Consider the following 24,369-nt stretch of genomic DNA (forward strand, 5'->3'; position numbering starts at 1 on the left):
TTTATAAACTTGTTCTACACGATTTTCTCACCGCCAGAAGGTGGCGCACTGGCGCCAAATAGGCAATTGCCAAAAAACATATATAAAAAACACATCTAACCTGCATTTAAAACACAATGGTAACAAAACAGTTACATTGAAAGAATGTAAAAATATTCATTATGTGCTTAATATGACATCTAAAATAGATCCTTGTCCTTTGATATTTTAATAATTTCTAAACAGAAAACGGACTTAACATTTTGGTGTTCTACTGGTGCTTAACAGTCCAACACAAACTTTAAATTGGAGTCCAAATTTTGACGATGTAGTCCGTGATGCCGTGCACTGACTTCGTGAACTTAAAAAAAAGCAAAAAAAAAAACAAAAACAAAAAAAAACAAGACTTTGTGTAGTCCCTCAGTCCAGTGAAAAATCACATGACAAATTTGTCCAGCTTTTTGTCCTAGCAGGCTTTCATGCTCCTTATGGATTACAGCGTAGTGGATTTGTTTCTTGTGTTAAGCCCCTTTCACACTGGCGTATTCGTAGAGCTGTGTATTGTGGTATATCGTCTACACACAGAGTTTTGCAGCTCTACGCCCACTTTTAGCAGTTCTACGTTGAGTTTTTACTCACTACGCAGCAGTATGTTGAAGGCTACATACATAGGACGGAAGAAATTAAACGTTTAATTTTCTTCGGCATAGAGCGCTGGACACACACAATACACAGTTTTAAGCAGGTCTGCGCAACACAGTGTTACTGCATGCAAGTCTGTGCAACACGGCACTCCTGTACACATCCAAAAACTGAATGCGTGAATCCAGAGGAATCAGCTGGAGAACAGGATCACACAGCCCACAGCGCCTGTGTGTGCTCAGAACAGCTGATGTAACTGATGCACGTGTGTGTGCTCAGAACAGGGAATCGAACCTCAACTCATAAATCCAGAAACACAACAGAAACAGCAGGTCGGTCGGTCGCTCTCTCTCTCTCTCTCTCTCTCTTTCTCTCTGTGTTTGTCTGATCAAACCTGAATAAGCGCTGTGACTCTTTAAAATAAAAGCACCGTCGCTGCATGTCAGTGCGATCATCAGACGATCTGATCGATTAGGTCTGATCAAATCAGCGGACCTGATTGGAGCAACCAGAGCTTTAAAAGTTTAACGAGTCACAGTACTTCATTCACAGCAGCCTTTACCACAGCCAGATTCAGCAGCATGTGTACACAATGATAATGATGCACTAAGACAAAAAATAATAAAAATAATAATAACGTTAAATGACTGTTCCTGATGTGCACCACACCGTGCAGTAGGCAACAGAGCGCACTTTCACAGAGGCAGAAAATAGCAGCTTTGGCTACATACGTGGCAGTAATGAAACTGTAAAACCCTCATGATACAGTCCAATGTTTTCCAAGTGTAGTGATGTGTTCTGCACAGCCGGCAGGAGGGAACCGGATTTAAATAGCGGCAAAGGCTACACGCGACTGTGTGCACACATTAAAAAGCGAACACATGCAGCTGCAAGCAGATCTACGAACACGGAAAAAGGCTGAGTACACGCGTATTTCGGGCGTGAAACACAATGCCACAATAAGCAGCTCTATGAATACGCCAGTGTGAAAGGGGCTTTTGAAGAATTAGCAGCTTCAATTAACTCTTGGTGGTTGGGGTGTGCAATAGCACATTTCATATAGCACCAAAATGTCACCCTAAAAAAGAACTATTGCACGGTAAACGAAACACAACTGCAAAACGTATGAATAATCCATGTCATGTGACATAAACCCACCAATCAAATGACAAGGATCCACTCAGCCGTTATATAAAAAAACAACTATTGATTGTTTTCCATTCATGCATTCATTCATTGAAAGAAGCCCATACAGTTTTATTGCATCACCAGGTATACAGCGTCACGATGAAGTGGTACAGAGAAGGACTTTATTTAATTTAAAAAAAAAAAAGAAAGTTCAGCTACAATTTGCCAGAAGGAAAATCAGAGATGCAAGCCAAGATTTGATGTTTTGTTGAAAGAAAATTCTCTGTGTAACTCCACTTTGAAGACATGAATGGTTGATGCAAAATGCAAAAATTGCACTGTGCACAATTTTTCCAATCCCAGCCATGGAAACATATAACTTCTGCTGGGTTATCTGGGTGTCTTGGTGGCTTTCCTCTCTAATCTCCTCATACACTCAGTTTTTGAGAACTATCATCTTCATACAGATTTACCATAGAGTGCCATACTGATTGTTTTTTTTTTTTTTCATAATTCATGTAAATAAAGTTCAAGACATATTCAGTGTCTTGGGAACGTTCACATATCCATCCCCTGAAAAGTGATGGTTTACATGTGCTATACTAAAGGGGGCACTTTCTTATTCACGCCATCATTTTGGCTTTTAGATTTTTATTTCTTTTAATTCATGATGTAGAGATTACTTTTCACTGTGGGTTTTAAATGGCATCATTTTAGAAATTTCAAGATAAAAAGCCTGAAATTTTGTTTTGTTTATTGATGTCCTAATATATATTAGGCATGTTAATCTCATAATTGACGATGATTCGATACACATTTCGATACACGACCAGCGATACATGACTATACTGACAACACGATGTGATATGATTCACCCCTGTTCCCAGTTCTATGCGATTTGATATGTATTTGATGGTGATTCAATTCCTCACAATGTGATTTGATGCGATAGGATGCCAATCAACATGATGCAAAGAAATGATACCAAAAATTTAAATAAAACATAAGAAGCTGCAATTCAGTATGGTACTATGGTATTATTCTTCTTCTTCTGATTCTACTCGTGACAGAGGATTTGTTTTACTCCTTATAAGTAGCAAATTTACCAGATTCAACATTAAAGAACAGGAATCGGTTCCCTCATATTTGGAACCTGTTTGATCACACTGTCAGAACTTAAACAGTAAACAGTAAGACAACATCACTCTCAATGAGTCACTCATTGACAGAGTACCGCCTTGGCAAAAATAATTTGAGATACTTTCTTACCAGTTTTGCCAAGTTAGGGGGCACAGTGGCATGTTTGTATCTAGATACCGATTTGTATCGATTAATCTCCACATCTCTAATATATATATATATATATATATTTGTATATATTTGTTATTTGTATATTGTGTTAATAGTTCCCAGCCCCTAAGCAAAATCTTGCCTCAGCCACCTATTGCCTGGAGCCGGCCCTAGATTGTAAATGCATCATAATGATGTGTTCATGATATTGCTCTCTTGCCATCAGGACCTTCAGGAGGGAGGTGGTGGCTAACACAGCAGGAAGATGACTGAAGAGGGAGTGGACTGATTCCCAGACAGCTTCCCTTTATGGGAACTGTGTGGCCAGCAGTTCATAAATTCCAACCCTTGTTTACACCTCACTCACAGTCAGACCGATCCTGATATAAGCAGCACGGACCCATAAACTTGTGCTCTCCTAGGCGAATTTGGCATTTTTTATTATTATTATTTTTTTTTTTTTATTCATTTTTTTTTTTGACGGAACAGACTCCACTGCTGAGGAAGACAGGACTACAGGAAGCAGCAGTCTGTGTGCGATTTAGTATCAGTTAAGATTCAAGTGTGAGGTTTAATTTTGCTCTGGTACTGTGCTGAAGGTTCCTGGTCTTTATTTGGCTGTCAGCACACATGTACAGCAGTGGATACTCCCAGGTCTCCAGGTTTAGCCCGGAGGCCCAAAAGATGATGCGACACCGCTCAAAGAGCAAGAGCTGCGGCTACTACATGCGCATTGTGTTTTTTTTCTCTTCACTCATTCAGTCTCTGATCATCGTTAGCCTCGTGCTCTTTCTGATCTACGGGAAGAGTGAGGAAGACTCAGCTGATAAAAAGGACCTGATAGAGCAACACAGCCAACTGTCCATAGAGAACATCAAGCTCAGGCAGCAGAGGAAGAATCTCACCAACTTACTCAATGTCACTGTGACGGAGAAAGCCCGGAATGACTGGGACCTGCTCCAATTACGTTACTATGCCAACATCTCCTACCATCATATCATCGATCTCGGCAAGAAACTGGTGAGAAACAGACAGTATCAGCAGTGTTTTCTCTGGTCTGTCTTTATACTTTTACTATTTTTGCACTTATTTTACAACTACTGGTCACATGGTATATGAGAACCAAGAACAGACTATTTTGTGTTGCAGTGTCGCATCAAGCAATTCACTGACAGTTTCTAACTTTAACCTTTAAGATCTCAGGAACTACTTGATCTATCTTGACAAGTGATACACCATTGGAAATGTCTTTTAATAGACTTTCATATAAAGTTACGACTTAATTTATGGCCCAAGAACACTGTCTGAAGCATGACAACATCTCTCAGTCCACAAACATATTAATTGTAGTTTAATTGTGGGCAAGGATGTCTTCCTGCTGCTGACGAGCAAGCTTTGTGTCGCGCTTCTCTAGGATTGGGTATCAAGAACTGGTTCTTTTTGGGCATCGTTAAGAAATGATTTGATCCAATGATATCAATAGCCTTTTTGCTTAACAATTCCCTTATCAGTCCTTCAGAGCGGCTGCTGTTTTTGAGGGTGTTTGTCGGGAAAATGATCATTCCTCTATGTTGATCTTTTCTCTCAAAAATTCTTGAAAGGGTAGTTGTAAAACAGCTAACTGATCATCTGCAGAGGAATGGTCTATTTGAAGAGTTTCAGTCAGGTTTTAGAATTCATCATAGTACAGAAACAGCATTAGTGAAGGTTACAAATGATCTTCTTATGGCCTCGGACAGTGGACTCATCTCTGTGCTTGTTCTGTTAGACCTCAGTGCTGCTTTTGATACTGTTGACCATAAAATTTTATTACAGAGATTAGAGCATGCCATAGGTATTAAAGGCACTGCGCTGCGGTGGTTTGAATCATATTTGTCTAATAGATTACAATTTGTTCATGTAAATGGGGAATCTTCTTCACAGACTAAAGTTAATTATGGAGTTCCACAAGGTTCTGTGCTAGGACCAATTTTATTCACTTTATATATGCTTCCCTTAGGCAGTATTATTAGACGGTATTGCTTAAATTTTCATTGTTACGCAGATGATACCCAGCTTTATCTATCCATGAAGCCAGAGGACACACACCAATTAGCTAAACTGCAGGATTGTCTTACAGACATAAAGACATGGATGACCTCTAATTTCCTGCTTTTAAACTCAGATAAAACTGAAGTTATTGTACTTGGCCCCACAAATCTTAGAAACATGGTGTCTAACCAGATCCTTACTCTGGATGGCATTACCCTGACCTCTAGTAATACTGTGAGAAATCTTGGAGTCATTTTTGATCAGGATATGTCATTCAAAGCGCATATTAAACAAATATGTAGGACTGCTTTTTTGCATTTACGCAATATCTCTAAAATCAGAAAGGTCTTGTCTCAGAGTGATGCTGAAAAACTAATTCATGCATTTATTTCCTCTAGGCTGGACTATTGTAATTCATTATTATCAGGTTGTCCTAAAAGTTCCCTAAAAAGCCTTCAGTTAATTCAAAATGCTGCAGCTAGAGTACTGACGGGGACTAGAAGGAGAGAGCATATCTCACCCATATTGGCCTCTCTTCATTGGCTTCCTGTTAATTCTAGAATAGAATTTAAAATTCTTCTTCTTACTTATAAGGTTTTGAATAATCAGGTCCCATCTTATCTTAGGGACCTCGTAGTACCATATCACCCCAATAGAGCGCTTCGCTCTCAGACTGCAGGCTTACTTGTAGTTCCTAGGGTTTGTAAGAGTAGAATGGGAGGCAGAGCCTTCAGCTTTCAGGCTCCTCTCCTGTGGAACCAGCTCCCAAGTCAGATCAGGGAGACAGACACCCTCTCTACTTTTAAGATTAGGCTTAAAACTTTCCTTTTTGCTAAAGCTTATAGTTAGGGCTGGATCAGGTGACCCTGAACCATCCCTTAGTTATGCTGCTATAGACGTAGACTGCTGGGGGGTTCCCATGATGCACTGTTTCTTTCTCTTTTTGCTCTGTATGCACCACTCTGCATTTAATCATTAGTGATCGATCTCTGCTCCCCTCCACAACATGTCTTTTTCCTGGTTCTCTCCCTCAGCCCCAACCAGTCCCAGCAGAAGACTGCCCCTCCCTGAGCCTGGTTCTGCTGGAGGTTTCTTCCTGTTAAAAGGGAGTTTTTCCTTCCCACTGTAGCCAAGTGCTTGCTCACAGGGGGTCGTTTTGACCGTTGGGGTTTTACATAATTATTGTATGGCCTTGCCTTACAATATAAAGCGCCTTGGGGCAACTGTTTGTTGTGATTTGGCGCTATATAAAAAAAAATTGATTGATTGATTGATTGATAACAGACCCTGCAGCGGCTCTGTAATCAACTGCTTGTGCAGCGGGACTCCATTTTGAAGCATGAACCAATGAAGCAATGCTTCCATCCGCTGGCTCGTTGATTCTTTGATTCGCGGCTCTCCAGAAGTGGCAAGTCCACTTCTTCACCCCTCTCAAAGCCATTAAAATATCATGAGCCACTTTTGTGTGGATTAAAGTCACTAACTGGGACTCTTGTCTTGTTGCAGTCAAAAAACGAGACTCGTCCTCTGTTCTGTTGGCACAGCTCCAAACACTGCGCCGCTCTCTGCTGAAAGAGAGTCTGCTCGGAATTAATAACTTCAAAACAAATTGCCCTTTAAATAAAACGACACCTCTTTCCAAACGTTGTATTACAGACAAACTCCAATCGAATAAAATGTTTTTTCCTTCCAAAATGAGACGTCCTGCATTCTTTATGAATTACATCCTGACGTGCAGCCAGCTGCAAGAACTCAGCTCAGACGTATAGAAAGACATTCATGCCAAGAATGTCTGAAAGGAAATGCTTTTGACAAAAACTACAGATTTTGTTTATTTCTATTTATATCCAGAGCTCAAGGATCCACCATGTAGAGTTTATTTATGTCCAGAGTTTAAGGATCCAGTGACCAATTTCATATTTATTTACTTTAAGACTCAATAAAATGTTGTTGACATAGAAAACCTGTAAAGCCTACTTTCAGAACACAGAAAATTCACAAGAGGTATCGATAAGGGAATCAATAAGGAATCGGATCGATAAGCGGAATCCATAATGGTATCAATATCGATAAAATCTTATCAATACCCATCCCTACTCTTTTTTTCTGACTTTCCCTTTCTACGTGTTTTCAGCTGCACTGACGGTGCTTGAAAAGACAACTTCCTGTAGTTGTTTTCCATTTAGTTTCTCCTCCCTAATAATGCTGTTCTGAACCTCAAAGAATTGTCCATTGCTGACTGTGGAGTCCTTGGCGTAGTATGTACCACAGTCTTGGCTAGTTTCTCTGAGCCTGCAGTGGTGACTTGAAATGTAGAAGTCGTCATTTAGATCATCAGCTGTGATCACAACAATGCTGGCTTTGGTAATTATTGCATCTTGTCCCAGCACCTTTCATCAAAAAAGTCTCAGACTTGGTCTTTGACTCTGAGATAGTTGATGTCTGTAGCAGCAAGACTCTGGTAGGTTGGGAGCAGCAAATTACAATAAAACATTTTGTGTAATGTGTTTTAAGCCAGGGCAACACAGTGGTTAGTTAGCACAGGTACCTCACAGCAAGAAGGTTGTGGGATTGCTTCCCACCTGGGGCCTTTCTGTGTGGGGTCTGCATGTTCTCATGTTTGTGTGGGTTCCCTTCGGGTGTTCTGCCTTGTTTCCAAAGACAAGCTTTTGGAATCTTTAAATTGACTGTCGTCTGTTTGTCTATACAGTTGTGTTCAAAATAATAGCAGTGTGTTTCAAAAAGGGAGTAAAGTTCAAAATCCTTATAATAGCTTTTGTTTCCATACACACAAACCCATTGGGAACACTGCACATTCTATTCCAAATCAAAAAATGAAGAAAAAATGTATCTAATTTGTTATTACTTTACAGAAAGTGAAGAAAAACGAATATTAAGCCGTTCAAAAAATAGCAGTGTCTGCATTTTTCTTCCTGACTTGTATTCCATCCTTACAAGTGGCCCTTATTTAAGGACGAAGACAGTAAATGTTGTACATGCTGGTTGTTGTGCATTTCTCTCTAAAAATCTGAGTAAAATAGGTTGTTCCAGAAACAGTTCAGCAGAACAGTGTACTTTAATTATAAATTAGATTGGAGAGGGGAAAACATATAAAGAAGAGCAGAAAGTGATAAGCTAAAATGATCTCAGATGCTTTAAAATAGCAATGAAATCCAGAAAGACATGAAAGAAAATGGAAATCTGTCATTCAAGTGGTTCAAAGAACAGCCAGAATGGCAAAGACTCAGTGATCAGTGATTCTTGCATCCTTGCATTGGCTCCCTGTTAATCTTAGAATCAATTTTAAGATTTTATTGTTTATTTATAAAGCCTTAAATGGACTGGCCCCACAGTACATCGTGGACCTCCTCCACATTTATTCTCCGTCACGCGCTCTGAGGTTTGAGGGTCAGTTCCAGCTCGTGGTGCCAAAGACCAGGCTTAAAACCAGGGGGGACAGAGCCTTCTCTGTGGCAGGTCCCAGACTTTAGAACACTCTGCCCCTCCACGTCCGAACTGCCCCCACAGTGGAGTGTTTTAAGTCGCGCCTAAAGACCCACTTTTTATTCTCTGGCTTTTAGCTCCATGTGAGTTATATGGTCCTCTGTTGTCTTTTAGTGTTTTAACTTGTACTTTTATGATATTTTATTATGGATTTTGCCTATGGTTTGATTTTGTTTTTTGGTTTTTTTTTTGATGATATAGTCATTTATTTATTTATGGTTTTAATGCATTTATACTGTTTTCATGGTCGGAGCACTGTTCTACTCAATTTTTGTGCAGCACTTTGGTAACATTCTGTTTGTAAAATGTGCTATAGAAATAAAGTGGATTGGATTGGTCAGCTCCAGGGTGATCAAAGAAGGTCTAAATTTACCTGTGAGTACTGTATCAATTAGAAGACATCTATGTGAAACCAGGCTGTGTGTAAGAAGCTCCCACAAAGTCCTATTATTGGAAAAATAACATACTGAAGAGGTTACAGTTTGCCAAGAACACCCTTATTCTTCTCGGGAGTTACCCAGTGTGTGAGGTGCTGGGTGGGTGTGGGTATACTCACGGGTCCCTGGCTGAGCGCAGCTACGTTCTAGTTTACCCCGGTAGATGAGAGGGTCGCCCCCCTCTGCGCCTTCAGGTGGCAGGGGGACTCTGACTGTTGTTTGTTTATATGCACCGGCCATCTTGGAGTCCCTGAATGGAGTCCTGTATGGGGCTCCTGTGGACTCCATTGTTCTGCTGGAGGACTTCAATGCATATGTGGGCAATGACGGAGACACCTGGAGAGGCGTGATTGGGAGGAACGGCGTCCTCGATCTAAACCTAAATGATAGTTTATCATTGGACTTCTGTGCTAGTCATGGGCTGTCCATAACGAGCAACTCCACTTATCACCTACTGAGGCTTAAAACCTAAGAAACTCAGTGAAGATAGAACTTTGCAACATGATGGTGCAAGCAGTGAGCATGCTTGCCTCCTGTACCGTAGGTTTAAGACCACCTGTTCCCCATTGTCCTTATACATCTGCAGTTGCGTGCACACCCACAGGATTGTAGCTTTGTTTTCTTTAACTGGAAATATGGTGGAATATTCTCGTCTTGGAGTAAGAAGGTCTTGGTTTCATGCCTCCAAAGCCCTGTTTGTTTCTGCATGGCCTTTGTGTTTTCTCCATGTCTACCTCAGTTTCCTCCCACCATCAAAGATGCATGTTATGTTCAATGTCCCAGCAGGGGTTGGTCACAGAATTGACACTGAAGTCACAGCAAAAACATTTAACCAGTGTAAAGCCGTCCCCATGTGTTTTTACCCTTATGGTTTCAGCAAAGTACAACTGCGCACATACTGTTTAATCTGAAGTGGAATCTTGGAAAAACAGAGAAAACAGAGTTTTTCATAGTTTTGTGTTGGTATAATTTGCTCACTGTTAAATTCCAGTAAACTAAAATGTGAAACAAAAAATAATGCATTTGTGTTTAATTTAGAGGATGAACATCTTTTATATGCATTTATGACAGTGCATTTACACCGTTAAAAAAAAGTTTCTCAGAGAATAATTGACAAGTGGGATTACTGAAATAAATTCTGTAAAAAAACAAACAGTAAAACAATGTAAATACCTTAAAAGAACAACCTGTAAAGTTTAATTCAATTCAGTTTATTTATATAGTGCCAAAACACAACAAAGCTGCCTCAAGGCAATTCACACAGGTCAGGTCTAACTTTACTAACTCCCGTGAGCAAGCATATAGGTGAGAGTGGTAAGGAAAAACTCTGATGTTTTTGAGGAAGAAACCTCAAGCAGACTAGACTCAGAGGAGTGAACCACTGCATAAGCCATTCTAACAGTTACAAAGTTATAAGCAGTTACAAAAAGGTGCGTAATGGTGCAAAGTCCATCCTAAGGCCAAGCCCAAGAGGTCAAAGGTGTAGAGTTTGATGGAATGATTTAGAGTCCTTGACAGGGTGATAGGCTATTCTTGACCAGAGTTTTACTAGGTAGCATAAGTAGTCGTAGTACTTCTGGCCATCGTTGTGCTTCTGTGTTGCTCCAATTTATTGTCCATGATGTGGCGCTGTCACACTCCATCCATTCGCTCAGGATGTGGTTCCCAATACTCGTCAACAACAATACCTCAGACAGAGAGAAAAACAGAATCAATCAGCGGCATGGTGGAATAGTGGTTAGCACTGATGCGTCACAGCTAGAAGGTGATTGAATCCCTTTCTGTATGCCCTGCGTGTTCTCTGCGTGGCTTTCCTCCCACAATCAAAAACATGCTTATTTAGGGTCTGCTCCTTTCTCTGGCGCTGACCAAGGCAGCGTCTCTACATCTGGAGTTGGTCCCTGGGCACCGCACTGTGGCTGCCCACTGCTCCTAGTGGTTGGATTGTGTCTAACTGTAATTGGGATGGTTAAATGTAGAGGACAAATTTCATTGTATGTATATACAATGACAAATAAAAGAAACTGGCTTGTTGCCCATGGGAATCCACGGGCTCTAGATTGGGTAGTGTTTATAAAAAAGGTAGCTGACATTTTTCAAGGGTGATAATAAATTGTGCAAAGTTTCTATAATGAGTTGGAATGGCGTGTGAGTCCAGAATGTTTTTAGAACCTTTGACCTTAGACTTCAACAGTTCTTAGAAGAACTCAACCCTTTTATTTCCTGTTAAATATGTATTTTTTAAGTTAATTTACTGTCTTAATGTATTTATAAATTGTTTAGGTTCTTGTTATCATATACACACTATTATGGTTTTGTCTTGACCAAAGCCACACACACATGCACGCACACCGTCTGTGCGTTTTTTGCTTGCATATCTCTGAGTGTTTGTGTCTTATTTATTTCTTTAATTTATTTCTTCCGTCTCCTCTCTGTAAATGTATTAGAGATAGAAATCTGTTTAAGGCAGAGAGTGACATCTTTGTCGAAGCTGGCACGTGAGAACGTTCCGCCTTGTGCCAATAATCATGATGACTTCAAACTAAAGGTTTTGAAAATTAATCCCCAAAATTTTCATAAAAAAGGATGCACATCATCATGTCATGTGCAAGCCATATCCAAAAGCTGAGGCCGATCTGACAAACAGTCAGAGAGACATGCGAGCCACACACACACACACACACACACAGATGCATCTTGCTTCTGATAGATGGATTTGTCCAAGATCTCTTTTTACAGACTGGTTTCTGTCAATTTATAATTGTGCTCCATCAAGGCCGTTTGCTGCATCAAAAAACTTTTTTGGAGCTCAATATCTGAAGTGTGTATTAGTAGAGTCTGACTCTTATGAAACATTGTTTCATATCGATTTGATACAGTGGAGTCAGAGAGAGCTGTCTGTCACGTAAGGTTATTATTGGTAAATAATATACAAATAATGAATGTTTAAGCTCTTGATTTACCGATCAAGCTACATTCCGATCCTCACCTATGGTCATGAGATTTGGCTCATGACCGAAAGAACGAGATCGCGAGTACAAGCGGCCGAGATGAGTTTCCTCCGCAGGGTGGCTGGGCGCTCCTTTAGAGAAAGGGTGAGGAGCTCAGTAACTCGGGAGGAGCTCGGAGTCGAGCTGCTGCTCCTCCAAGTCGAAAGGAGTCAGTTGAGGTGGCTCGGGCATCTTTTCCGGATGCCCCCTGGACGCCTCGCTGGAGAGGTGTTCCGGGCACGTCCCATTGGGAGGAGGCCCCGGGGAAGACCCAGGACACGCTGGAGGGACTACATCTCTCGGCTGGCTTGGGAACACCTTGGGGTTCCCCCGGAGGAGCTGGGGGAGGTGTGTGTGGATCGGGAGGTCTGGGCGGCTTTGCCTGAGCTGCTGCCCCTGCGACCCGACTCCGGATAAAGTGGAAGAAAATGGATGGATGGATGGATGGATGGATGGATGGATGGATGGATGGATGGATGGATGGATGGATGGATGGATGAATGTTTATGAGTTCAGTGGAATGAATATTTAATTCGGTGAAAGCTGGAACATTCCATTCAATGAGGCTTCCACCTCATAAAATATTTGTACCATTGAAAGAATGAAAAACATTCATTATTTGTTTTTTATAACAGCTAAAATAGATCCTTGTCATTTTAGATTATATTACTTTACAAACAACAGAAAAGGGACTTGCATGTTGGTACCTCCTCGGTGCAGCGAAAAAAATAACGTCAGAAATTAATCTAGCTTTGGTGTGTCACTGCTGCTTTGACATCAACAATCCAACACAAACTTTAAATAGGAGTCCAAAAATAATTCCGATGATGAAGTCCGCCATGCTATGCAACAAATTGTCATCAGTCAGCAAAACAAACTCTGCCATGTTTGTTTTAAAGCTAAGCGCTGCTCAGCTTGTGTGAGCATGCGTGCAGTGTATGTTCAAACAAGCGGGAAGGCGCTTGTGCACTACCAAAAAAAAAAGACTGTGTATTTCCTCAGTACAGCGATTTAAAAAAAAAAAAATCACGTCAGACAGCTTACAGTGCAGTGGATTTGCTGTGTGTGTGTGTGTGTGTGTGTGTGTGTGTGTGTGTGTGTGTGTGTAGAGTGCAATGGTACCAAACACATGGAACCAAATTTGCACTCTAAATGGAACCATATTGCACTCTAAATGCAATGCAACACAAATGGGATGAATAATCCATTCATGTGACATACAATGCACCAATCAAATGACAAGGATCCACTCAGCCGTAATATAAAAGTAAAATGCCAGCCAGAGAGACAAGTCATAAAACAGCATTAGACTGGTTCCATTTAAGTGTTGAAGCTGTAAAGCCATTAATTGCTTCATTTCATATTCCTGGGCGTGTGGAGGCAACTTTAACACATCATTATCATGAAAAGGCTCTTCATATTTCAGTGCTCTCTGACCCATGGATGCAAACGGTATTTTAGAACATGACATTAAGATGTAATCCAAATGTACAAGTGGAAAAACACCAATGCTGTTTCTGGGAGCAGATCTGAAATGTGAGGAACACATACAGAGTGCGCCTTTCTATCACAGATCCAGGATCAGTTGTCAGAGACACAAATTATAAAGAGTCATCCTTTAAGATAAAATCAAAGTTTGTGCTGAATATAGTCATTTTTCCATAGACTTTAGACATAAGCAGTTGAAATATAACACTTAGAAGCCAGGAACAAAAATTGTGTTACATAGTGTTATCAGGTGAAGGACACCAGAAGAAAGGATCACCTGACAAAGTTTGACATTAGGAACAGAGCACCAGGTCTGTACAGGAAAATATCAGACCTCAGCAAGAGAGGTTAATAATTCATTTATTATATGGCTATTATATATATATATAAACATGCAAACGTACGATACCACCTGAATATGAAAGCTGCTGACGGTAGTCAGACCTGTTCGCTTTCTTTACCTCCATTGACGCCTTCACTGTGTCAAATCTCATGTGTAATCAAGTTCTCACTGGGGAGGCCGAGATTTCATTGGCAGTGTAAACAAGCGTTTGCGGGTGGTGTAGTGGACAAGCAGTAAGCAACTTGTTTGCAACATTGCGTCATTATGGAGGTGAGTTCAATCAAAATGTGTATTTAGGTGTTTAACTAAGATAATCGTGAGTCTGTAATGTGAGTTTTATTAAAAAAGCATGTTGCTGTTAGGGTTGCGTGTCAGGAACTGGTTCTTTTCGAGTATTGTTAAGAAATGATTCGATCCATCAACATCAATAGCCTTTTTGCTTAACGATTCCCTTATCGGTCGTTCAGAGTGGCTGTTGTTTTTGGGGGTGTTTGTCAGGAAAACGATCATTTCTCTACATTGATTACAGACCCTGCAACGGGTCTGTATAATCAACCGTTTCTGCAGCTTTGCTTTGCTTTGAACCTTGAACCAATGAAGCAGTGCTTCGATCTGCTGCTTTGTTGGTTCTTTGTTTTATTTCACTTTATCTTAATTTTTTCCCAGCTAAAACCCTAAAGAGCATATGTCTGTGAGTAATATTTACCTTTTTTATGTTAAACCAACCTGTTATGATGTTCTGAAACAGTTGATCGATGTATTTTATAACTTAATAGGACCGATGCTAAAGCGTTAGCATGTCTATGGCATTTTCAATGTTAAAGTTAGCATTAAGCTAAGCCTTTATCAAGCCTCCCTCCCCAGCGCGCAGAAGATTCTGGGATACTCTAAAACCGTGAATTAAGAACTCAGGTTGTTAGCTGGTTTAGATATTTATGGAGTATATGTTCATGTCCAATTTGGTTTTTCTAAATGCGATCTGGACTGATTGTCATGGTAACGGTCTGATATGGGAAAATATCAGACTGGGAATCAGCTAATCAGAGTGTGCGTAGTGTCATAGCCATATAATAAAATGTGATATTTTGTATAAAAGATATTTAAGGTCGCTGTGGTATAAAAACAACAGTCATATTACTGGTGAATATTCAGTGCATCCAGAAAGTATTCACAGTGCTTCACTTTTTCCATTATTTGTTATGTTACAGCCTTATTCCAGAATGGAGTAAGTTCATTTTTCCCCTCAAAATTCGAGTCACAACACCCCATACTCTAATCCACTTAATTTGTTCCGCAAATATGATTGGTTAATTGTGTGAGATTTCAGACCATATAATATCGGGTGTAAGGTCGCAAAATATTCAACCAATCACATTTAATGTATTACTCCACATGCTGACTGGCCGTGCGCAGATGTCAGTAATGGTGCTGTTAGCTGCGAGCGAGAGAAAGTGGCGTACCGACGACGATGCCGAAATGGGTGAATTTAAGATACCATACGAAAGTATTAATGTGGATTCTGATACAGATTACCATTTCACATTTAATGGATTTGTTGGATTTTCACATTTGATGGATTACTCCACGCCCTGACTGCTATTGGAGCGACGCTGCCTCAACGGTAAACCTCGCCAACCAACTAGCCTACAGAAAAATAAACCGTGCAAACTCCCTTGTGTCTGATGATTTGCGGACGTTCATGCTGGATTACGGTCACAAATATCCATTTTAAAACTCCTTTTTAGCTCAATTTGCAACCGTATAACCAGCATGAACGTCTGCAAAATATTCAGACACAACAGGGTTATTCCCTAAATGACAACCTGAAAAATGTTGTTTTGTTTTGTTTTTTAAAATTTATTAAAACTAGAAAACAAAGAAATCGCATGTATTCACCCTCTGTGTTCAATATTTTATTGATGCACCTTTGGCAGCAATTACAGCCTCAAGTCTTCTCGAATATGATGCCCCAGACTTGGTGCACCTATCTTTGGGCAGTTTTGTCCATTCCTCTTTGCAGCACCGGTTTGTTCGGTGCACAGACATTTTCAGCTCTCTCCAGAGATGTTCAATCGGATTCAGGTCTGGGCTCTGGCTGGGACACTCAAGGATATTTATAGAGTTGTCCCGAAGCCAACTCCTTTCATTGACGTATGTACATGTCATTTCTTAGTTAATGTGTGTGTGTGTGTGTGTGTGTGTGTGTGTGTGTGTGTGTGTGTGTGTGTGTGTGTGTGTGTGTGTGTGCACGCAAAAAATACTTAAAAAAAAAAAAAAAATACTTTCCAGATGCACTGTATTTAGGGAAGCTTAGTGGTTAGCACTGTTGCCTCACAGCAAGAAGGTCATGGATTGATTGCCACCTGTGGCCTTTCTGTATGGTGTTTGCATGTTCTCCCCGTGTTTGTGTGGGTTCCCTCTGGGTGCTTTGGCTTCCTCCCACATCCAGAGAGATGCAGGTTAGGTGGATTGTAAACTTTAAATTGTCCGTAGGCATGCGTGCAGGTGTGAATGTGTTTGTTTGTCTGTACAGTGCCCAAAGCACACAGCCACGATATCAAAGGAGTGGCTTCGGGACAACTCTGTGAATGTCCTTGAGTGGCCCAGCCAGAGACCAGACCTCAATCTGATTGAACATCTGTGAAAAGATGTTCACTGCAGTACGACAGTGATTATCTGCAGTCTGTCGTTCCAAGAGTGCGACTGGCCACACATTTTCTAAGTGCCATGCGAGCGGTGTTAGATGTTCGTGCGTGTCACCTGGAATTTAGCCGGCACCTGCCACAAGAGGGCGGGATGGGTTTGCACAGCGCACACTCTGTCTTTCAGCTGCTGGTGTGCGCATATAGTTGTAGCAACAGGTGTTTGAGGCGTTGGAGGCAGGGACGATTCTACACGTTTTGTATACAATTCCTGCTTCGTGCGCACGTCAACCAAGCTTCGCACCATGTGTGAAGGGACCCCAAGGTTCATAATGATGTTGAAAAATAATTTAAAATTCCCACTGGTTTAACAAAATATCTTCATTTTAGATTTTTTATTATTATGCTATCTTTTATATTGTAGAATTTTTCCAGTGAGACTCACCAAGTTAACACCACTCAGTAATTATGCTTATGACAGTTTTGTTTGTCGCTTGTTTTATATGATTTACAAGTAAGCAGTGCAATGTGAAAGCTACATTTTTTTTAAAGTCATGAACATTATGAGACAAATATCACTTCTGGCATTTAATCCACAACTCATTTACTCATGAAATACAGTTCATAGTCAGTATTGAGAAATACACAGGAAATGGTCATCATCTTGTCTTTCTGTTGTACACGAATGCTTTTTAGTCCTTCCTACCATGAAAATGTTGAGTCAGATCCTTTTATGGTTTTTGAACAGAATCAGTGCACCGCGGACAATGTGTTTTGCAAAGCAACGACATATGGACAAGCAGTTCCATGCAGGCCATGTTTGTGTGAGTGGTTCAACTTCTTCAAACCTAAATCTCTTTAAAAAAAAAACATTTCTAAAATAACACTGATATATCACCTTGTTTTTTTTTTTTTTTCTCATTTGCAGTTTCTAATACTGGAAACTGTAACTGTGGAGCTCAGGTTGAACACCTAAAAGCCATGACTGCGTTCATCCAGTCCAACTTCACCCAAACAGTGCAGACCATGAAGATGGAAATGGAGCAGGTTTCCAAAGTCCGGGACAACATTAACTTGGAGACCATCCAACTGAGGAGGGACAAGTCCATACTGGAAAAGGAGTTGGCTATTTTTAAGACAAAGTGCAAAGAAGAGTTTATCTACTCTTTGAGCGGTATTACCAATGTCTCCAGGGTCTTCCTTGAGAAAATTGACTCTCTGGTCCCACTACACTTTCGTTTCCACTTCAGCTGTGATAAACAGAGGGAGTACCTGGAGCAGATTCGCACCAACTGCACCACCCTGTCCAGAGAAGTGGAGACCAAATTCCAGTACTACGTGAACAATTTGGGAGATCAGGTGTCCAGCATCCAGGCTGAGAACAGCCGCCTGAAGGCAGAAAACTATCGGCTGTTTGTGGACTACCGCTTGTGCACCCAGAACCGTACGGGTCTGATCCAGGAGCACAGGACAGGTTTACAGGTGCTGCAGCTGAAACACGACCGGGAGAAAGAACAACTCTTAATGGAGAAGAAGAGACTCAACGGAGACATCGATGTGCTGAGCAACAGCATTAACTACAAAGAGAAACAGGTGGCACACCTTAACGAGCAGCTCAGGCAACTCAACATCTCCTGCATGGCTAAGGTAAGAAAAATGTCAGACCTGATTTAAAAAATAAAAAAAAATACCAAATGAGCTCTCCTCCTGTGAGTCCAATGCAGAAATAAAGGTGTGGCTGAAGTAAAACAGTAAACAGCAGTGCAGGGATTAAAGATCTCAGTCGCTACGACGAATTTCCATCAGTTCTCAAGGTTGGTCATCCGGGTATTTAACCTCTAGGGGCGGGTTTTGTCGGTAAAAACATTGCCGAACTCAATAGAAATACATGTAATTTGGTCACTTTTCAAAGGGGTCAGACTCGTCAGTAAAGTCAATTTAATGTACAATGGTTCAATTCAGGTCACCTTTGGTGAATAAATCTCACAGTTCCAGGCAATAATAACTGTTAGCTGGCTAATAGAAGCAAGCGAGAGACAAAAGCAAACCGGCTGATTTGATTGGGTGGGTGAGAAGACAGTAAACAAAACAACAAAAAAAAACTATGCATCCCTGGACATCAAAAACCCTAAATTTTCTCCCTGCCAGTAAACATCTACTTTCACCAAAAAAGACCCCCCAATTTCAAATCCTGGCTACAGGCCTGACATTTTAATTGGTGTTATGTAAAAGCTCTAGAAAAGCTGCCCCCTTCAAATGTGTTTATTCTGAAGTATTTAAATATTGTGTAGGTTAAGGTCTTTCCATAATAAGATGCTGCATTAGAAGAGAGCAGCAGTGGTTAGTGGGTGAAATCTAATCTTGTTCAGCAGGAGAACAACTTGCTGTTTTCTTAGTTGTCTCCTCCTTGTTTTACCTGAAACACTAGGACACGATCACAAAAAGGGTTTCTATAAAAACGTAGATGGTGAACAGTTTATGATTTGGTAGCAAAAAAATTCAGTCAGAAGATTTTATTTATTTATTTTTGCTTTAATCCCTGGCAGTGTGGCCTCATGGGGCAACGAGCAGAACTTTAAGTCCCCCATTTCTGTGTGAGTTTTTGCGCACCCTATAATGACATAAATTCATATTTTCGTTATCTTACAATTTAAAAGCTTTGAATGAAGGGGCCTGACACTGATGACAAACTAGTTAGGAGCACACAGTCAGGAGTGTTGAGGCTAAACACCAGTCATTCCACATTGTTTTTTTTTGTTTTTTAGAGATCTGCCAAAAACATTTTGGGTAATCCCGCTATTTGTTCAGATGAATACCAGGTGTGGACAGATTAACACCATGTCTGTTTTAGTTCACAGATGAAATTATTGTTGGTATAGGCATACCTCAGTGACTCTAAAGCCCCGGTCACACGCCACTAACGAAGGACACCGAAACCAAAACAAAACAAGAAATCTGGACTTACGTTGACTTTCGGAGACATCATTTAACTGTCGTCCAGCTTTGTTTCTGTTGCTGGCGCTTCGTCAGAATTTTCAAACTGTTGAAAAATGTGAAGGAATCCTGACAACAACCTCAATTTGTCCGAATTCTGTTTTGACAGTTCCTCATTGTTTGCGTAGTTCCCGTACCGTCAGCGTTCCGTTTGATTGTCATCCAACTTTGTCCAACCTTCATCCTGCCTCTCCCTCTCTCCCTCCCTCCTCTCAGTGTCTCTGGCTGCGACCCGCGTGTGCGTACATACGTTGTCAAGACAACGCAGCTGCAGGTGGCTGTGGACAGCACAGACTCACTGCAGAAATTATCACATGTTGTTGCTTCATTTTTCTTTTGTTAGTTTTAGTTTCCTTTCGGTTTTTTATACGCTCTGCACTTGCAGGTTTTTCTGTGATGGGAGAAGTCCAGGCTCATTTGTCCACTTTTCCTCAATGATTTGTGACTTTAGGACTTTTTTCCTTCATTCAGCTAAGGCCGTGTGCCGTGCGACCGGGCCCTAAGATCTGTGTTGCTACGCTGCCTGTTTTTAACAAAGGTTTAACAAAACACTTGGTGTTTCTAATATCTTGTGCTTGCTGATTCTTTCAGGCTACTGTTGGGTTATCTTCTGGTGCTTTGAGCTTTGGAACAGGGACCCTAGCTCATCCTGGGTCCTCGTGGAACAAGCCCAATACTGGGGGAATGATGTCTGGTTCATCTAGCTCCTCAAGTGGCAGTCTGTTTAATAGACTGGGGTCAGGTGGGTCCATGTCAAGCCAGAACAAACTCACATCAACTGGGATGGGGTCTTCTTCTGGATCAGCTGGCTCAAGTCTGAACCTGGGCTCAGCTACCTCAGTGTTGACGAAATCCGCATTGAGCCCTTCAAATTCTGAATCAAATTCTGGGTCATCCTCTGGGTCAGCTAGGTTGAGTCCCAACCTCAGCTCAACAGCGGTAGGCTCAAGTAAGCCTGTATCAAGTGGGAAAAGCTCTTCAGGTTTCGGGTCAACCTCTGGATCATCCAGCTCAACTGGATCAACTAGTAAAAGTGGAACATCTGGCAGTGCATTATCTTGGCTAGGACTGGGATTGGGTAGCAAGTCCGGAAGTGGAACAGGAAGAGGATCAGCAGGTGGAAGCAGTGGAACGCCAAGTGGAGGGAAGACAAGTGGACTTGTTGGTGTTCCAGGTAAGAATGGACTATGTGTACATCATCAGTCATACTTTGGGTGACCAGTGACCAGTATCGATGTCAATCAATTTTCAATCCCATTTTAGGAGTATTTACAGAGCTATCAGATGAAGCAGAACAGCAGACACAGTGCACACATACAAGGATTCTTATCATGAAGGGTGCACATAACTAGTACTCATGGTGCTCATGTGTGCTAAAAATCACTGATGCACAGCAGACAGGGGGAAAAACTTTTCCTACAATCTTTCATTGCTTTCCTCCTATGAAGTGCTTCGTTTGTGTGTTCTACTGCACATCATTTATTTTTAGCACACACAGGCACCATGAGTACCAGTTATGTGCATGCCTGCTTATCATACAAAGCCTCAGAAAGCTCAAACAGGTCACCAGGTGGCTTAAAAATAAATACAGAGGGACAGTGGAAAGGAAAAACAACTCTAGGAAATGGTTTGTTTTTGTGCCTATCAGTTTAACGATCAGGGCTGCTGGCCACGCCCCTCCTCTAAAGAAGGGTTTGCAACTCTATTGACCTCCCATGGATCATATAGGTGTATCAGACACGCTGCTGCCTCACATAGTGGGCGTGTCTCACAGAATAAGCAGGAATCCAGATAGTGACTGTGACATATGTCACAAAAATCAAAATGTGCTGTTTTAGGTTGAAATTTTGCTTATATGAAAGTAGTTTGAACATATATAGCTTTCTGCAACTTTGAGAATGGTTAACATGATAGCGCAGCCATATTTAATTGTAAAAGGCACATAAGTAATTTTACACAATATGACCCCTTTAACCATAGTAGTAGAACTTCAAATTAGTACACGTGTACTGGCCTTTTAATATTGTAAATGACACTTCTGGTGATTAGAGAGCAGGAGATAAAAATGACCAATTTTTGTGTTTACTATGAACATCGTGCAGTTTTGTTCCTGAAATCTAGAAATGCTCAGCGTGTGCAAAATTGTGTGAAAAGTGGTCGATCTAAAACACACATTATGCCTTGTTCCTTCAGTCGTGACTGCCTTAAATGTTTGGTTTTTTTTATCTTTATTTTTGGTTCACAGCTAGTGTCTCTCAGCATCTTCAAGATCTACGTCGCATCGTGAACCCGTCTGCCTCTGAGTGAGTACAACATGATGTTACAGCTTTACGGGCTGGAAAACAAAAAGTTTTTTGTTTATATTTTTTTATTGTTTTATGAACTGTTCACATGGGGAACAACGTCGCCCAAATCTTTAAGTTTATACCACTTACTTGTCACTGTCCCAAAACAAAAAAGTTCATTATTTTCATGTGTGTGTGTGTGTGTGTGTGTGAGACCACCTGGTTGTGTGTCTGCCTGTCTCGTCTATCTGTCTGTCTGTCTGCCTGGTTGTGTGTGTCTGCCTGTCTGTCTGTGTGTGTGTGTGTGTGTGTGTGTGTGTGTGTGTGTGTGTGTGTGTGTGTGTGTGTGTGTGTGTGTGTGTGTGTGTGTGTGTGTGTGTGTGTGTGTGTGTGTGTCTGTCTGCCTGGTTGCCTGTCTGTCTGTCTCGTCTATCTGTCTGTCTGTCTGTGTTTTGCCTGTTTGTCTCTACAGGGAGAAACGAGACTTTTCAGGAATTCTGGGTTAATCGTCCCCGATGAGGAAGCAGTGACGTCTGTCCCACGTTACTTTGTGCACACGTGGTTAAATCGACGCTCACCGCTCTGACTTCACTTCCTGTGTGCCTGTAAATGTTTCTGACCATTAAATCTGGAACGTGCTTATATCAGCTTCAATAAAATATGAAGTTATTGATTGTATATTGATTTGTCAGGTATATTAATCATGTTACACATCACAGCACAAACAAACACTTTTGGTGTTTTTGTTCCTGTAAATACTGAAAACTTCTCATTTTCATGTGTTTTGTGCGTGTTCTTTCTGACTGCTTGCTCTGGGTTATGTGTAAGCTGAAAGCAGCATTTTGTGTTGGCACTCGTCACACGAGGCGGGTGATTGTTTCCAAACGAGCGGTCCGCCCTGTCAGATGTCTCATGCGGACTTTTTAATCTCAGGCTAATGTTTAGGTTTATCTGTCAGGCTGTAACTGAGAACACGGATATCCACACTCCAAATAACACACTAACATGCCTCTAACGGAGAACACGCCGCAGGCGTCTCTGTGTCCGGTGCGTCTCCTGCTGTTTACACAAAGTTTGGTTTCAACCTGATGAGTCACGGGATTGTCACATTTGTGTTGTTGTAAAATACTTTTAACATTTCTGTCATAAAGTTAATGACAAATGCTTTAAAATGGCATTTAATTTGAAGCTGTGCTGGAGCAGGAAAACAAAGCATGATGGGGAAAAAGCAAACATCCGCTACACGGGGCTGTGATTGGAACAAACTGTAATTCAAGAACCAAGAGTGTATTGTGTTTGTGCCAATTAATAAATACTTACCTCAGCAGACAGAGCCTTCTTTCCTGTCTAAAGGATGTCCTTTGTTTCACGTCAAGTGTTTTTCCACATTGGGGATGTGTGGCATAGTGCAGGAGTCGCCGTGACAACGCTAAAGGTCACAGCGGGAGTCGCAGCGAGGTCATAGACCAACATGGTGATGACAAACATCTTTGTAAACAACATCTCAAAGGTTCTGTTCTCTCACAGGAGGAACTTCATCTCATTTGCCCAAACAGTAATTAGTGGTAAAAATATAAGTTGCGTTGCCTAGTAACAAATAGTGAACTAATGAATACTTTTTTTTTTCCCATTTTGAAGTTTGTTGGAAATGTTCACCAACAATAAAATGAGGATTTAATCCTTATATTTAGATTTTTTTTAAATGTCTTGCAGACTTTAAATGTAGGATTGGATGTATGTAGTAAATGAAGCTGATGACACAAAACATGAAATATTTTGAGTTCATCTTGTCTGCAATGAAGCACAAGTTAAAATACAGTGAAGCAAATAAGTATTTGATCCACTGCAGATTTTGCAAGTTTTCCCACCTACAAAGAATGAAGAAGTCTGTAATTTTTATCATAGGTACACTTCAACTGTACGGGACAGAATCTAAAAAAAAATAAAAATTTTAAATAATTAATTTGCATTTTAGTGCATGAAATAAGTATTTAATACAATAGAAAAACAGACCTCAATATTTGGTTCAGGTCTGGAGACTGGCCAGGCCACTCCAGGACCTTGAAATGCTTCTTACGGAGCCCCTCCGTAGTTGCCCTGGCTGTGTGTTTGGGGTCACTGTCACACTGGAAGACCGAGCCATGACCCATCTTCAGTGCTCTTACTGAGGGAAGGTTATTTGCCAAAATCTCACCATACATGACTCCATCCATTCTCCCTTCAATATGGTGCAGTCATCCTGTCCCCTTTGCAGAAGAGCACCCACAAAAATTATGTTCCCCCCCCATACTTCACGGTTGGGACATTGTTCTTGGGGTTGTTCTCATCCTCCAAACACAGTAAGTGGAGTTGATACCAAAAAGCTCTATTTTGGTCTCATCTGACCACATGACCTTCTCCCATGCCTCCTCTGGATCATCCAGATGGTCACTGCTGAACTTCAAATGGGCCTGGACATGTGCTGGCTTGGGCAGGGGGACCTTGCTGCCCTGCAGGATTTTAAACCATGACAGCATCATGTGTTACTAATGTAATCTTTGTGAATGTGGTCCCAGCTCTCTTCAGGTCATTGACCAGGTCCTCCCGTGTAGTTTTGGGCTTTCTCAGAATCATCCT

General features: G+C 41.1%; 1 protein-coding gene across 3 annotated transcripts; it reads left to right on the plus strand.

Annotated features, from left to right (window-relative positions):
• The first annotated feature begins 3,401 nt into the window (after positions 1-3,401).
• On the plus strand, positions 3,402-23,082 carry plvapa (plasmalemma vesicle associated protein a). 3 transcript variants are annotated; one of them, XM_034183249.1, is made up of 6 exons: positions 3,402-4,059; positions 17,223-17,298; positions 17,403-18,121; positions 20,060-20,642; positions 21,714-21,771; positions 22,226-23,082. In XM_034183249.1, the coding sequence occupies exons 1-6, from the start codon at positions 3,670-3,672 to the stop codon at positions 22,257-22,259; spliced, it is 1,860 nt and encodes a 619-aa protein (XP_034039140.1). In that variant the 5' UTR covers positions 3,402-3,669; the 3' UTR covers positions 22,260-23,082. The 3 variants fall into 3 exon arrangements, with proteins under 3 accessions (XP_034039140.1, XP_034039142.1, XP_034039141.1); XM_034183251.1 differs by having other exon boundaries at positions 20,060-20,635; XM_034183250.1 differs by having other exon boundaries at positions 17,223-17,292.
• Positions 23,083-24,369: the final 1,287 nt, after the last annotated feature.

This window comes from Thalassophryne amazonica, chromosome 12, assembly GCF_902500255.1.
Source record: "Thalassophryne amazonica chromosome 12, fThaAma1.1, whole genome shotgun sequence".
NCBI lineage: Eukaryota > Metazoa > Chordata > Actinopteri > Batrachoidiformes > Batrachoididae > Thalassophryne > Thalassophryne amazonica.